Here is a 17,621-nt window from a genome sequence, read left to right as displayed (position 1 = left end):
AACAAACGATTAGAAAGGAATCTCATTTTGATCTCATATTTCAGGAAAGATCTAATGCTTGTGTAGTTTCTAGAAAACTTTGCTTCAATAAATGAAAAACTCAGAAGTAAATCTGAACCCATGACAAGGTCTAGGACATGTTACCATGACTATTTGTTGAAGCAATAGAGAATTCCGCCATCCAAGCAATCATGTAATAGTCATCAGGAATACTAATATACATGAAGCTTCCTCCTGGCTCCTGGATTAGTCAGTTTTCAGTTATGCTAATAACTGAGATAATCAATTTTATTGTGGAGAAGAAGTTTATTTTGGCTCACAGTTTTAAAGGCTTTAATCATGATTAGTTGGCACTGTGGCTCTGAGCTTATGGCAGCACGTCATGGTAGGACCATGTGGCAGAGCAAAACTGCTCACCTCAGGCCCCAAGGGAAGAAGAAGAAGAGACCAGGTTCCCATAACCCACTTCAAGGACACATCCCCATTGATCTAAAGACCTCCCAGGAGGTGCCCCCTCTAAAGCCCCTCCACTTCCCAACAGCACCATTCTGAGGACCAGACCTTTAATCGCTTGGGCCTTTGGGGACACCTCAGATCCAAACTCTACCAGCTCTTGTTTCTAGCTCTGTCACAACTGGCATGTCATTGCATTTGACACACTTATGTCAGATTCCTTGGGAAACGGTAATGTAAACACGACAAAAGTAAATATATAAGTGAGTAATCTTATCTCACAGTAGGTTTTGTTCTCTGGGTTGACACATCTTGGCTTAACTAATCCTTCAGAAGGGAAGACATTCTAACCACAACTCTCTTCTATATGGGACACAATCTGTTCTGCTCTGCCTAGGAACTGGCTCATAGATGGTGACCTGCTGAGTGTCCTCCCTGAGCACCCATTAACAATGGCTCCTTAACACTGGACTTTTTTTTCTTTTTTACCCCCTTCTCCTGTGCCACATGGAAGCTCTGTCACCTGTTTGCAGCTATAATTTGCAAAAAAAAAAAAAAAGGAAACAGGTTTTCTCTCAGAAATATGTTCATAACACCCCTAACATTTGATAAATAAGAAAACAACAGTTTTAAGGACTAAGCCCCGAAGTCTCTGCATAATTGCTCTGGCTGGATATGCTCACTTTCTGCCCTGGGTTCCCTTTCTCAGTGGCATCTAATGAGGCAGCGGTGAAGGCTGCTATGCCAACGGCTGAGCTTTCCTAATAATGAGGGGATACATTCATCTGCCCGACCTCTGTAAAATCTGTGCCCGCTTCCCCTGGAAAGGATGAGATTCAGTTTCCAAGAACAAACCAAAGTTCCTTGAACCTTGGCTCATTGGGAATTTTGGAGTTATGAAACCTGAAATGCATATTTATGTCATATTCATTGGATGGTCTTTTTAGTAACCAACCTTCTTTTGTTGTTTTGATTCAAATGGGCCCTGATACCTGAAGCACCTATTAGTAAAAGCTGCCCTTGAGTTGTAACTTTCTAAGAATTGGTGTTCCACTTACTTTATTCTCATTATCTACCTTCAGAAAGCAAAGGGTTCTTACTCCACCAAGTTTTATCTCGGAAGTGACTACTGGTGGGTGAATGGAAAGCATATTTCTTGCTAACCTTCAGGCACAAATGCTGGTCCCATTTCTGAACCTTGATTCCATCTTCTGAAAGAAAATGGATTGGGTTATGAACAAAATAAGAAAGTCGTGTCAGCAATGCGACAGTAATTGAGATAAAAATGTTTGAAAAAATGCAATCAGATTTTTCAGAAAGAAAAATTAAAACTGCACACATGATAGAATATTGTTATATTGAATTTATAAGATGAAATTAAGACTTAATAAGATTATCAATAACTCACAAATGCCTGGTACCTAGGAAATACACTTGTATTCTGAAATTAATTTAAAAATAAATAAATGAGAAAGAGGAAAAAAAGTTGTTATACTATCTTTAAAAACATGTTTTTTAGGTGGGTTGAATAATGCTTTAAATAGGTGATTGGCTTTAAAATGGTTCATTTACAAATTGTACAAAGATATAATTTTGTCAGTAATATTGATTATCGCAAAACCTGAAGTACTGCCCAAATGAAAATTTTATTATTATTTTTAACTAAAATTTTTCCTTCAGATATAAAATACTTGGACAAATACTGTAAAATGTGCCTAGTTATCTTGTGAGAATATTTTAAATGTTGACTTGGCTCACATGCTTTTTTTCATGAAGTAGAAAATGAATGTAGAATACTTTTCCCTTTGTAAGCTCAGTGCTTAGAGTTTAGGATTTGAAATGGTGATTTAAATTTTGTCTTCTTATTAGTGATTTAAATGATTTCCTTCCTTTTAGTTGAATGAATTATTGTGAGAAAAGAGAAGGGAGATATTAATTCTTTCCTTTATTTCTGAATCTCATTCTAAAACCTGATCATTTTTAAGTTGCTTTTTTTTTTTTTTTAACTGAATTTGACTGAAGGGTCATGAAAAGATTGATCATTCTACTTCCCTCTCTAACATATTGGATTGTGCTACTCAACCTCCATCAAGGTAAAAGCGCTTTGTGGTGAAAGCAATTTAGACCTGGCCGAGAGGCAGCACACATCCAATCTGCAGTCTGAATTTAAGCCACTCACCTGAGCTCTTTCTGAAAAATTAAAACTGTACACACAACGATAGACTGCTATTATATTGAATTTTTAACATGAAATTAATACTTAATAAGGTTATCAATAACTCGGAAATACCTGAGCATTTTGATGTATTGTATCGGGATAAACTTCCTCTGAAGCATGTTGCTTTCCAGAAACAGATTGCACACTAAGTGTATACGAAGACTGCATTTGTTTAAACTAAAAATCAGGACACCTACTGTGTCAAATATTTGTTTTTGATGTTCATAAAATGATTTTCAATCAGGTCTGCTATGAAAACTGTAAGCTTCATGGTCATCTTAATTATGATCTACATTTAAAAAATGAAGATGTTTTATTGAATTTCTAAGGGGTGACCTACAGGTTGAGCATCCCTAACTCAAATACCTGTTAATCCAAAATACTTTGAAATCCCATATTTTCTGAGCACTAGAATGACATCCAAGTAGAAAACTCAACACCTGACTGCATGTGCCAGGGGGCAGTAAGATCTACCTTTGGGCCGTGTATATACAAAACAAAGGAATTTTATGTTTAGACCTGGGTTCTACTCCCAAGATATCTCAACATGCATATGCAATTATTCCAAGCTCTGAAAACATCTAAGAGTCAGAACTTTTCCAGTGCTGAGGTTTCTGGTAAGGGATGCTCCACCTGTACAGTAATTACTGTTACTGTTGTTTTCACTACTGCTCATTGCTATAGCTCAAAATGATCACATAACCATGTATCTCTAGGCAAAATAATTGTCTAATTCCTTGTCAATCCAACTACTTCTAATTCTTTATGAAAAGCTGTTCAGGCAATAAGCTTGTTCTTCTAGTAGGGTCTTCTCTGCTCACAAATATTGTTAGATGTCCCTCATCCTCCCATGTTTTCTCAGCCTTCAAAGCCTTGGTACTGTTGTCCTTTCTGTGTGTGACTCTTCCAAACAGCTTCAGGTAACTTCTAAATGCTGGTGAGTTTTAGCTCTAGTAGTGTAACAAAGTTATTTATCAATCCTCTTGATGAAAGTGATTAAAATGGGTAATAAAATATTTTCAAACATACTAAAATACTTAAAGAATAGATAAGATAATAAGGAATTACCAGCTAAACATCATCATACCACCAATGATAATAGAAAATTGTTAATAGCAGTTGGTAAAAAAAAAAGACACAAACCATCAAAAATAATAATCACACTGATTCCTGGTATCACAAAAGCAACGAGAGGCTACCAGGGATGAGGAAGCAGCATCTTCAGTGAGTCAAAGGAAAAAAATCTCCAGTTTAGAATTCTATATTCAGTGAAAATATCTTATGAGGATAAATACATATTCATACAAACACCAAGAGCATTACTTCTCATTACATAAAATTATAGGAGATTTACTCCATGCAGAAGAAAGGCAGTCCCAGATGTGAGGTCTGCAGTATGGAAAAAATAAAATGTAAAGAATGTTTTAAATATTTAGTAAATCTAAATAAGTATTGGCTGTATAAACAACATTAATAATGCCCCATGGTGTCAAGAAAAATTAAATATAAGACAATATTTGTATTCATCTAACAAAATTGATAATATTTGTATTCATCCAACAAAATTGCCTCAAAATTAAGTCAGTGAAAATGGACAAAGAAAAATTATCCCCCCTGAAAAAAAATTCAATATGGATTTAGAATTATTTGAACATCAAAACCAATATATTTTAATAAACATATATTGGATAATACAACCCCAAACTGCCAAATGCATACAGTGTTTACAGAAATTGACCATCTATACTGGGTTATAAAGGAATTTTATACAAAGACCAAACATGAATGGCATGCAAAACATGTTACATGAGCACAAAGCAATTCAACCAGAAATCATCAATGTAAACATAAATTAAAATTTTTCATATAAATAAAAATTAAAATGCAATTTCAAATATACATGTACCTGCATATCTATAATACAATTTATAAAATAGTTATAATATATGGGTAATAAAAATTGGCACATTTCAAAACATAGAATCCAGATAAAAGCACTATATGATAAAAACATAAATGGATGCATTTTTTAAAATAGGCTAAACATGGTACAGTAAACATTAGAAAAAAACAAAAGAACTCTAAAGAAGGTGAGAAAAAGAAATAATAATAAGACCAGAAATTAATACATTAGAAAGTAAATATAGACCAAAGAGGACAAACTAATCAAAGATTCGTCCTTAGAAAAGCAAATCAAGTTATCCCTGAGATATTTAATTTGATAGAACAAAAACACAATTGTAGGAATGACAAAAAATGAAGATTACTACAGATACCTGAGACAAAAATTACAAAAAAAATTTAATAAAACAGGTAATTTCAAGTAAAACCGTAACTTACCTAAATAACCCAAGAAGAAATGGAAGCCATGAATGGTGTATAAGGATTAAAGATTTAGCCAGGCATGGTGGTGGTGCACACCTCTTATCCTGGTAGCTCTGGAAGCTAAGGCAAGAGGATGGCAGTTTTGAAACCAGCCTCAGCAACTCAGGGAGGCTGTAAGCAACCTAGTGAGACTCAGTCTCAAAGGCAATATTGCTCAATGGTTAGGGGCCCTTAGATTTAATCCCTGGTACCAAAAAAAAAAAAAATCAAAGATTTGATTATTTGATTGTAAACTTTCCCTCAAAAAAAAATGCTGTACTCCCAGATAGTTCTACTGGAGAGTTGAGCCCATGATTCAGTATGTTTCAATAAAACAGATAATTCCAATAGAATGCAAACTCATATGGAAAATAAAAGAAGATAAACACCTCTAAGCCTGGCTTAATGAAATCAATTATTATGATCAACAATATTAATAATCTAAAGGAGAAAAATCATCTGATTATCTTGAGAAATCCAGAAAGGCACTGGATAAAATATAATATTCTATCATAAGTAATAGAATAAAAGTACTAGAAAAAAATGTTTTAAGTAGAAATAGACAAGGACTTCCTTAACTTAGTAAACAGTATCTACAAACAAACAAAGAAAAATACTACAGCAAACATAGTACATAGTGGTATAAATTTAAGGATTTTTACATTAATGTATTTATTCAACATTTCCTGAATATTCCAGCTACCACAGTAAAGCAATAACAAGAACAAAAAGTGTATATGTATATAGAAGAAACTAAAGCTGTCAGCATTTGCAATTCATTTCATTGTGTACCTAGAAATACAAAATAATCTGCAGATAAATCATTTATTCACTTAATAAATGAATTTAGCACATTGGCTGAATATAAATCAAACACTTTGATAAACTATAGTTTCATATGAGTCACAAACAAAAAATGAAACTTGAAAAGGAAAAACATTTACAATGCTACAAATAAATGATCACTTTCTAGGAATAAACGTGCAATAGCTTTCAGAAGAATTATAGACCTGAGTGAGTGGCTTCGATTGAAGCTCTCATGTGACTCCGTGACTCCGTGGTTGCTCATTCATATCTGTTGCTACCACCCCTTTCCTACACCTGGTATTTTCTGCTTTGATGGCTCAAACAATTTCCTACCTTATTTCTTCTCTGTTATCTTCATTCAGACAGCAAAATGGCTACTGGGCAATGAGATGTGAAGATTGTTTCACTGCTTCCTTTTTACTCTTTGCTTATAAATTGATGATGATGATGATGATGATGATGATGATGATGATGATGATAAATGGATAAATAAATAGATTGACCTATAGATAGTATTCTTTTTCATACTTATAGTAATATTACAACTTCTGAGATTTGAAGTGATATACTATTGATTGGCACTGAAAAGGGAATTATTAATATGACTTGGATGCATACATGGGGTAGAAATCTTATTTACAAAGCCTTCAAAGAAGCTGGATCTGTTGCCTAGTTATTCCCTTTTAAAACATTAAGCTTGAGAAACACAAAAGGGTGTTTCTCCCTTGCAGATATGCATGCGACAGGTCAAATTCTTATCTGCAAAATGTAAATTGCCTTTTGATGCATTAAAGATGTGAAGCTCAATCACAAACATAAATTCAGCATGACCCAAGATAGATACCACTGAAAAACATCTGTAATCTTGGAACCCTTTTCTGAGTTAAAAAATTAAAATACTATTGTTTCAAACTCATGATTTAGCTACTTTTGTGCTTTTTTAAAAGACAGCCGACTGTGAATCTGTGTCATTCCTCTTAAATGATACTAAAACTGCTGTTTCTTTTTTCCCCCACCCTCTCCTCTCTTGCTTCCTCTCCAAATCTGCTGGTGTTTTAACTCCTTTATGGTGGGTGTGGTCCTCTCCATCAGCCATGTGGGTAGTTGAACCAAACTCTCCTATCTGCCTCTCTGCTGCCCTGCCTGCCAAGAGACACTCGCAGGAATCCAGGTTGGTTGTGGGGCGTGGGGTCCAGGGGATTAAAAATCCAAGTTGTGATCAGGGCATCCCCTTTCCTTCCAGCATCCTGTGAGCCTCCCGGGTGCTCACCCTGAGGCTTTGACCTTGACCTCACAGGTTTCCTGGTATACAGTACTTTTGCACCTGACCTCTTCTTCACTGGAACATTTCACCCCTTCTGTGCCCATCCCTTCAGGACCCTGCTACCCTCCCTATCTCGAATGACTGCAAGACAAAAATACAGTTTTAAGCATCAAGGTGGACAGGTGGCAGAAATTTATACTCAGGCAGAGCTTTCCTCATGTCTCAAATCATAAAATAAATATAATTTTCTATTTCATTTTTATGTAACCCCAGGCCTGATGATGTTTGGTAATACCCCCCCACACCATGACCCCAAAATAGCCCTCTTCTCTCAACAGGAGTAGACATAAACCAGGTGCAGCCATGGAGGGATCTTATGCCAACCCTCACTCTGGCCTGCATTGTTCTCTATAGACCTGAGTGTCCAAATCCTGTGGAAGGGCCCACAGGAAAAACAGTTCACAGCATGTAACAAAAGCATGAAGTCAGCAGAGCATCTGGGAAAGGGCACAGGCAGGGGGCAGGCCCGTCTCCGTTTAGACTCCAAAGAAGCGTCTTGATAAACTGTTACTCTGAGAGGGTGCCAAGCCTTCAGTCTTCTTATGCCTATAATAAGCTAAGGGCACCTGCCCCACCGTGATGCTGGGAGAATTTGAAGCAACCAATGTAAGATCCTGTCACAATGACTGGAAGAAAGCAGGTGCTCGATTAACTGTGTTTATTACTATTTACTGAGATTCGGCAACAAGGAATCTTGTGAAGTAGATATTATCTACTAATTGTACTTATGTAACAGATGAGGAAACCAGATCTCAGAAAGATTAAGTAACTTTCCTAAGGCCAAACTGATGAAAATGACAGAGTTGGGACCCCAATTCAAGTCTTTTATTTCTAGTACACAGTGGTATTTTCACTATACCACATGGAAGAAGAAGGGTTGAAATTTGACATATTTAAGTCAACTGATAATCTTCTCCTGGGTTTAATGTATAGGTGTTGTTATACATCATAGCTTCCTTCATTCTACTGATTTCAAATATTGCAATTATAATTTACACAAACTTTATAATGATTTTTAAAAGCAGGAAGATTCCATTTCTGGCATACATTGTTTCCATCTACCTGATATCTCTGATAGGTTCCCTAAAACTTGTATCTCAGAACTAGAGACCCTCACATCCTAAAGTGGGAAATCGAAATTAAAAGATGATCTTTATTTTTACATGGCTTACTTAAAGAAAAATCACAAGATTGTTTAAAGTGAGGTCATTATTGTCCCAACCACATTTATGGAGAACTGACCAGTTGGCAGACATTGTGTGCTTTCTTTCAAAATGCAACATAAGTTTAAAAATATTCTGAGAACAAAACTAACTCATGGAATAGTTAATACAATTCTAAAAATTTGAGGGTGATTTGAGGAGGGTCAAATAAGCAGAGCATAGAGGATTTCTAGAGTAATGAGAATACCCTGTAGATACTATAATAATATATACATGTCATTCATTATTTATTTCTCTAATCCCATAGAACATACAGCACAAAAGTGAACCTTGGTGCAGACTGAGGATATTGGGTGATTACCATCTTCAGTGTGTAGTTTACCAAAGCCCATAAGTGCAGCTCTCCCTGGGGAAATGTTGGCGACAGGGAGGCCGTGTGGGGGCTGAGGCATGGCCAACAGGGGACCTTTCTGTACATTCATCTTAAATTTCCTGTGAACCTAAAACTGCTCTAAAAAAATAAAGCCCCCTCCCCCAAAAAAAAGGCAAAAACAAGAAAATCCAGGAAGGAAAATCTGAGATTAAAAATATGTCCCAGATGTTTTATCTGGGGTCACATAATCAAATATTTTCCAGGCCAATACTTATAATGAAAAGGAGGGCAGCAGACTCTGAAGGCATGCTTTAGAGAGGTCCCAAGTTCACCAATTACTGCCCAGTGCAGCCTGATTTACTGTTTGTTCCAGAGAAAACATAAACGTGGTCTTTTGCGGGGGATACATTCTTTCACTTTCCAAGTGTTGGCAGCTAAATTAAAATATTTTAATACTGTGCAGGCCGATATGGCTCTCAGTTTGTGAGTCCTGTTATATTCTCATTGCTGTGCTTTTGATATAAAACTATCTCTATTTTAAGCTTATTCGATTTTTATTTATAATGTTTGACATTTAACAAGCTTCACTTTTTAAAGTCATAAAATGAAAATACATTGATTTTCATTTAAATAAGGAACTGAGTTACTTGCACCATGTGGAAATAATCTACAACTGTAATAATAACAACTCCAAGTTCATTTTGCAAAGTTGATCATTAAATCTTAATATATATGCCAAAATGCCTGCTAGCAGGAATTACCTGGCCAAGGTTATCCCCCAAACCTTACCTAAGGACTGTTCTTCAGGCCCATTCCAACATGCTGAGATTGTTTTAGTATTTCTTCAAAATCATCCTCCTGGCTTGGATATTTTTTAAAAATACTCTAATGTACCCAATAAAGAGCTCAATAAAATTCTTGAGTCCATTAAAATTGTTAAGGAAAAATGAAGCCATTAGTTTTGGCCATTCTTACGCATCAGGAGGTGCTCCTTCTCAGGGGATATGTATTCATGGAATGATAATATCCTTTAATACTGTGCCAGAAAGTTTGGCTGGCAGCCTCCAAGAGCCTCAGCTCCTGATCTAAGTCTCATTACCCAGAGCTGGTGAGGTACTGCACAGGGTAGTCCCAGGTGAATCCATTTCATCAATTATCTACAGAGTTAAAAAATCCTTCAAAAGTCACACCCCAGAAACATAAAGGAGGCAAGGCATAGCTCACAGGCAACTGCAAATGTTTTTCTCAGACAGGTGAAGCTTGTGTTATGAAGGGTGCTTCCAGTTTAAGGTAACATCTGCTGGCTTCTCCAGTCACATTGGTCCACTTTGACTGTGCTGGCTGAAATGTCTGTCACCTCCGTAGGACCCGTGAGAAGTCCTCGCTAAAGCAATCCCATATATGTGAGGGTTACCAACTTCATGTGATTTGAAAGGAAAAAGTTATTTACTAACCAGAGAAATTCCTTAGAGCTGTAAACACGATAGAATTTTGCATTTCTTAATTTGTTCATAACCACCAAATTTCCAAAGGTCTTTCTATCACCCATTTAAAAATAGAAAACATTATCTGGCCACAAAATAATATATACAAAATGTACAGGAACTGCAAAAAGGAACAAGAAAGAAAATATCACAAATAACCCCATCACCCTAAGGTGACCAGTGTTAATATTTTCATGTTTTCGTGAGTATGAAACTTTGTATGACCAATGCTTTAATTAACTCATTGACTCAAGAAATGTTTACTGAGCTCTTATTATATATACTCCTACTATGCTGAGCTCCTATTATGCCATATTCTTGGAATGGGACTATATCATTAAACCCAGCATAGATAGCTACATTCATGGAGTTTATAACCTGTAAGCAGTGAGGGCAGGGGGGGAGAGGAAGGTAATAAATAATAGATGCAGGAAGTTAATACATTCTATGAAATGTTAGAACATCATATGGATACTGAGAAAATAGAGCAGGGTAGGAGATGTTAGGAATCCAGAGACAGGGAGGTCTAGAGGGCAATTGCAGAAACTGTAGTCAGGGGAAGAAGTGTCACTGAAGAGGTGGCATTTGAGAGACCTGCAGATCTCCAGCAAAGCAGGTTCCGGCTGGGACAACACCTTATGAAGCTCCAAACCATAGCCATGCCTGGTCTGTTCTAGGAAAGCAAAAGCAAAGGGTGGCCAGAGTGAAGAGAGAGGTAGGCGGAATGCAGAGGGATCTGAGTGTCAGAGACAACAGGGAGTCCAGGCAGATGAGCTCTACACGGTGCTTCTCAAGGGCTTACAACTTTGCTGGCCTGAAATGGTGCACTATTACAAGCTTTTCAGCACAGAATGACTGGATCAGCCCTTTTATGTGAGAAGCTGTCCCCTATGTTGATAGCTATGCATTGTAATATTTTGTATTCAACTGTTTTCAGTTAACAGGGGTATGGTGTCCCTGATGTATTTTTGGGTGAAGGGGAGTCATCTTCATATCTGCATACTAACTCCATCCATGGACACATTGATGAACATATAGTTTTCAGGGTGCTTTTCAATTAATAATAACAATGCACATGTCTTTATTTTTGTTTCTATCCTTTGAATAGAATCCCATTAAAAGGCATTGATGGGTAACAGGCTTATGCAGCTGAGAGCCTTAAAAAGCCTGTCCAGATGATTCCCCAGAAAAGCCATGGATTTACACTCCAAGAAGCAACATATGAAATGTGCATTATTTTTGCCAACAGAATACTATAACATTTGAGAGATCAACAAAATGCATTCCTTCACTTAATTATCCAAAAATTTTTAAAATCCACACTCTACATGGAAATCACCAGACACATCAGAAGGGCGCTTGCCTGTGTTCTTAACAAGCACATCTCTTACCTCTGCTTTTTTAAAAGCTGGGCTCCCATCCTGTCTCTTCCCCCCAGGCGCTTTCCTCTGTTCTGTTCTGTGATGTTTTACTTATAAGTGAAGCAGAGCCCCACAGAAGCCTGACTTCCAGGATCTCTGGAAGAAAGGATTTGCCAGGCAATTAGGAAGGCAAAAAGAAACACAGAAGAAGAAAGAAATAGAAGATGCCCCCAAATAATTTTTTATCTATTTATTGGAGTAATCTAACTAAATTGTTGCTAATTAAAGTAGCATTTTAGCAGTACAACTACTTTCCCCTAGAAACGGTTTCAATCCAGGTTTTCACCAATGCCAAATTAATCTTGTGTAGACTTTGGAGCTTTTCTTTAATCATCTTGATATTTTCCCATGTGAATGGATATAAAACCATGTTCCTGAACAATCTTAGACTCATTGAATGGATTTCTTTTATTGTGTTCTGTTGGACTTCAAAAAGTCTTTGGTATTCTTTATTTTATAACTCCATAATCGTCAAGTGCCAGAATAAGTACAGAAATTTTTAGAGCATACTTTTTTCGGAACCCAGGTCTGAGTAAGGAGAAGAGAAATATCACTAGGATAAGTATTCATGCTTATGCATCAAAAAGTCTGTATGCATTCCATTTAACTTCTCAAAATGTGTTGAAACCTAATAAGGGGACCCTTAGAAGTAAATAAGTATACAGGGATTAATAAATTAAATGTAAAGGAGAAAATACTTTTTCTCAGTTTAATATGGACTGCTTTCTTGGGTACTGGGCTACTGCTGTATGGGAAATGCCATGTAACCACTAGGACACTCCTTGACAGAGCCCCTATTATCACTAGCATCTTATAGTTGAGGAAACTAACACTTAAGTAACAAGTCCAATTTCACATATAGTAAGTAGCAAAAAGGAAACTTGAGCCTAGTTTTCTTAAATGCCAAAGCACTGGAAACAGGCTACATTTGAACTCATTTAGATGGAGTGGTTATAGAAGCAAAGAATTAGAAGGAATACTGGAGGTCACAGAGGAAAATAACATGGTATAGTGTGAGCAGCAGATCCAATCTCTCTGTTAATTTGGCTGTAGTCTAACCTTGGATTATTTGTTAACCTCATGACTACTTCTCATCTATAAAGTTTGCACAATTAATGAGTAGGTAAACCATACCATACAGTGCAAAGATGCACCAAATGATGATAATCGCTAGTGGAAGTGATGTGGAGAATTATATCACAGAGTGAGCCACCTGCCCACATGGGTTGGTAGAAGAGCAAAAACAGAAGGGAGATGAGGGGTAACTCTAGCACTTATTCTAAGTTTATCTGAACTAATGTCTGATACAGCTGAATGCAGTGACAAACAATATGTTTTGACCACAAAAAAATATACCACTGCAACTTTTTAAAAATAAAGAACTTTAGGGATACATATTTCTGAAGAAAGCATCTAATGATATTAACATATTAATACATATTCATGCAAAATTAAGTGAGCAAACAATTATGTGTATTTGCTATCTTACATTAAAATAATACTTTCACACTAGCCATGAATAGGACACGTGTTTTGAAAAATTTCCCTATAGTCCTCATTAACAAAAGGAAGAACAAACAGCTAAGCCATCATGCTCTCTGGCTTAATCTTTTTTTCTGAACAAGTGGATATAGCATCAAAATTACTTTGGGGGATCTTGGTGAAGACTAAGACTGTAGGACAGCTTTCTAAGATAAAAGTTAATAATCTATGTAGTAGTGATTTTACCCAACGTAACATCATCTGCCGTCACCTCCTTTCTAGAGGCAATGCATGAGTATATTGCAATATATGCACAGTATCTGACATATATAAAATTGTGTAATGAATGTTATATTATGTACACAATCACCAATAACATTTATGTTTGAAAGTGCAGCCTTTTTCTTAAATTAGGGAGTTTACTACTTGACTGGTTTTTTCTATTGTTATCTAGTTATTTCCATAGTATTTGTTTAAGATGTGGTTTCACATTTCACTGGCTATATCTGATAGATCTAGAGTTGCCTAATAAAAAAGCTTTAATTAAACAATACTCAAGATCATTTTCAGTATAAAAAAATTCAGCACAGCTAGTGTCGAAAATAGGAAATATACCAAATAGGAAATATACCAGCTGTTGGTGTTTACAAACCATATCCCAAATGAAGTAACAATGAACTATTATGACTTTGTTTTGCATCTTTTTTTAGTAGGTTGAATTATAATATAGCTGATTTGAGATCATGTGTTCTGCTAAGAATGACTGCTGTCTTTATGACTAATGGTGAATGAACTGTTTATATTTTTTATTGTCATTTACAAACATTTCACAAACTTAGGTCTGCAACTGATTAGGTCTGCAACTTAGGTCATTACTGATCTGAGGACAGAACTGATAGCAATTTTGTCAATTATCTTTTCTTATAAAGGAATATTCATCATTAATAGATTATATACATAATTTTGTTATATTGTTTCAATGTCCATTCTTTGAAGCTTTATGGTAAAAGCAGACCGAGTAATGTGTTTTGTTATCAGTTGCTTTTTAAAGCTTTATTTGAGAAAATAAAAGGCTGGCCACTTCATAATATTGCTATTATTGTTATTTTTATTTTGCTGGTGTAAGAGAGCAAAAGTCTGGAATTATTCTACAGTTACTCAGCCACCTTTAAATATTGAATCAGGGTATATAATGATGGTTTCTAAATACTTTCAAGGTTTGACTAGTTGTTCTCCCTGATACATTTACTAAAACCCTACAAAATTAATACAAACTTTGTAAGTCTTTCAGCCAGCAATAAGTTGGTAATAAATTTAATTTGCATGAATGACATGTCATCTCTGACCCAGAAAAGAAAGGTCTGAATAAGGAAGCAAAAGAATAAAAATTAAAAGTAAAGGACATATAAACTTCTTGCCTGGGAGATATTTGAAACCAGAAAAGTACACAGTGTAAAAATCAAAATTTTGCACCAGATCTTGTTAACAATGACAAGACAGATTTCATGCAAGCTCCTATGACAGAGAGACAGACATCAGTGTAGAACTAAGCTCCACTCCACAGAACATGGGCAAGTGGGCTTTACAGCCTACAGGCAGACTGAGAGGGTCAGCAGATTAAAAAAATCACTAAAAGGAGATAGTAAGGAGGGGGAATCTGGGCTTAACAGATTCTTGCTAATGACAGGCCAAGGACTAAACTATCAAGGGCAGGGGATGAGGAAGTTGCTAACTGGCTTAGCAGGATTCACTGATGAATGGGCTCAGCAGACCAAATTGCAGGAGTAACTGAGAAGAGAACTAACAGGAGCTCAACTAAAACTTGGTCTAGGCAGGAGTCTGTCCCAGACTGGGCAGTCCATGAAGACAGGAGATACTAACACATCATGAGAATTTTAAAACAAATCAGTCTTTGAAAGATGGACGGAAGCCCCTGAGCTCCACCTAACAGGTAAATCCCTTTGGATGAGGGTAAAATAAAGACGTTCCCTGGAGCAAGATTTCATCTTGAACTGTGCAAAGGCATATTTTAAAATACTCTAAGTTCTTGTTTGTAGTATATTATGAAATTGATTTTAATAAGATATCTCAATTCCTTGTTCAAGATGTCTTCTGATAGGTAGATCTGCGTTTTAATTTTTTTCCAGTGTTGAGATTAAGAGATTTGGTATGAAGCTCAAGGGCAGATACCCTTGATAGGATTGAGACAATCAAATGGAAGATAATCACTACATTTCACCAGAAGCACTCTTTAAGGGTGAGAAGATAAGAGTGAAGCTTGTCTTTAAGAACCTATTAAAATTGTTTAACTTCACCCTGTGTTTACTTGACATTTTAGCAATAATAACAGCAGGATCCTTTTCCATTAGAACTATCCTGGGAAATTCTTTAAATTATCATCTCAGGCCACAGCTTATCTCACCATCTGTCACACTGCAGCAAATTAAGCGTTGGATTCAGACACTTGTTTGTGCCTGATCTTTTGAGGTTAAGCAGGATGCTCAGAAAGATAGAAAAATAAAAACCTTAATAGATGTTTTTTGATTATCTATCATTGCACAGCACTATCCTAGGTCCTAAAGCATCCCTGTGCTTCTAGAATTTATAGCCTAAAGGGAGAGACAAATACTACAAATCTTTGTGCTTTTTGACAGATGCTATAACAGGACATGTGGCTCTGGCTGCTGCTGAAACATACAAGGACAGCACTTATTTCATTTCTTGGGTTGGGGAGGGCTGGAAAGAGGTGGAGTGGGGATGTATTTGCATGTGCACAGGGCTTTGGTGGTACATTGAAGAGGAGCAGAGGTCACCTTGACAGGGACTGGGGAGGAAAGAGGCACCAGAAGTCATTATCTGAGACCCAAAGGATAGAGCAGGAATTATCAAAGAGGAAGGTGGAGGAGGAGGAACAATGTCCCTAAAAGAACTAACAACTTGAACAAAGGCCCAAGAGCAAATAAGAATGTGCATTCAATTCAATGTGTCATATAAGTGACTCTCAAACTTTAGTGGCCATATAAATCACCTGAGTTTAATATAAAAATGCACATTCTGATTCAGTGTTTTGGGGAATGACCTGAGTCATGAGCTCCTAAGCAATACCACTGATGCTGGTTCATGGGACAAGTTTTGATTTTGAGTAGTGATATTTAAATGACCCAGTTTCCAGTTACTGGGCACTTCTGTCTCTGGGGAAATCTGAAAGCTCCCTGGACCATCTTCACTGTTGCAAGTGACCTGCTTATTCACCTGCATGAATTATTGATGGGGCAGTACAGTGGCACCTCAGCACTTCCTCTATTCAGATATGACATTTTTTCAATAAGGGAGGCTGTTTTATAGAAGACTGGTTTAAAGTCACTACTTCATGGGCTGCCTTTGTGTCGTCTTCTCCTCTTTACCTACCTTCTTGCTGAAACACATTTAACAGTTGCAGCATGAAGGGAGTCTGAAAGGATGTGCTTAGTAAATATTGTCAACTCTTGTGAAAATCAAAGGAATGTGTCCTAAGGAAGAATTTGCTTCCTTACCCATTAGTAGCAAGTTATAGGGCTGTACTGCATCTCGATTGCCGTTCTTTTAATGTCAGTTTGAGTTCATTTTAATAAATGCATGATTTCCCTGTCACCAACAACTCTGCCTCATCCTAGAGTAGGGAACATTCTACCTCTCTGGAGACCAGGGACAGCTTCTCTGCAAAAACTCTCAACTTTCATTTCCATCATTGGGCCAGGTTGTAAGGTCACCTCTTGAAATTCCACATCTATAGCATGATTTAAGATAAAAGCCTCAGTACATATTTTAGGGCACTAAACATCAGGAAAGTGACAGATAATGTTTCTGGAAATGAGAAGAAGCCTTTGCCCTCCATGCTGGTGCAGTGGTGCTGCAGAAGGCTTGTCATTAAGTAGCACACTGATTTTAGTCTTGTCATGTGACTTTGCTTCCCCATTTAATTCTCACAGCAAATTGATAAGTGTGGATATACATTGTTTTATTTATCTATTGAAGTTATACAGGCCTAGATTTGGAACAAATGGAGCGAGCCCCGCAGAAAGCAACAGAACTTTCACACTCCTATCTGCACCTTCATTTCCAACTAGAGTCTCCCAGTTGGTAATACAGGGGGATTCTGTGGGTAGAACTGACATTTCTTCCTTCTACTAGATAAGTTCAGCAGTTCTTCAACTTTTGGGTGGGTGACAAGTAATATATCTCGTGCTCCATCTAAAGTCACAAAGTGGGCAACTAAGTAATTTTCAAGACTGATCTTCTACTTTTCTTTAAGTTTACATTATCCACTGAATTGGGACCTAACCAACTCGGCCTAGGTCAAATGTGATTCCCCTCCAGAGAAGTTAGAGATTGCTGAAATGCTGTGTCTGCTGTATGGGATCAGGGATGAGCAACCTACAATCTTCCCAAACATGACTTGTTAGCTTGCCTGTGCCCTACTCCAGGGTTGCTAGCCCTGTAAAAAAAAAAAAAAAAAAAAAAAAAAAAAAAAAAAAAAAAAAAAAAAAAAAAAA

At 36.6% G+C, this 17,621-nt stretch overlaps 1 protein-coding gene across 10 annotated transcripts in view; it reads left to right on the top strand.

Annotated features, from left to right (window-relative positions):
- The window catches only part of LOC107138415 (SPHK1 interactor, AKAP domain containing), a 164,740-nt gene that overhangs the window by 29,249 nt on the left and 117,870 nt on the right, over positions 1 to 17,621 (top strand). For 3 of the 10 annotated variants that reach the window (XM_048808664.1, XM_048808669.1, XM_048808665.1), the window contains exon 2: positions 6,935 to 7,013. The exons of the other annotated variants lie outside the window; for them this stretch is intronic. In XM_048808664.1, coding sequence (XP_048664621.1) covers positions 6,935 to 7,013 — 79 coding nt within the window. The remainder of the gene's footprint in view (positions 1 to 6,934; positions 7,014 to 17,621) is intronic. 10 annotated transcript variants of the gene reach the window in all.

This window comes from Marmota marmota, unplaced genomic scaffold (assembly GCF_001458135.2).
Source record: "Marmota marmota marmota unplaced genomic scaffold, marMar, whole genome shotgun sequence".
In the NCBI taxonomy this organism is placed as follows: domain Eukaryota; kingdom Metazoa; phylum Chordata; class Mammalia; order Rodentia; family Sciuridae; genus Marmota; species Marmota marmota.
The sequence above is the reverse complement of the archived record's forward strand: the minus strand, read 5'-3'. Positions and strand labels throughout refer to the sequence as shown.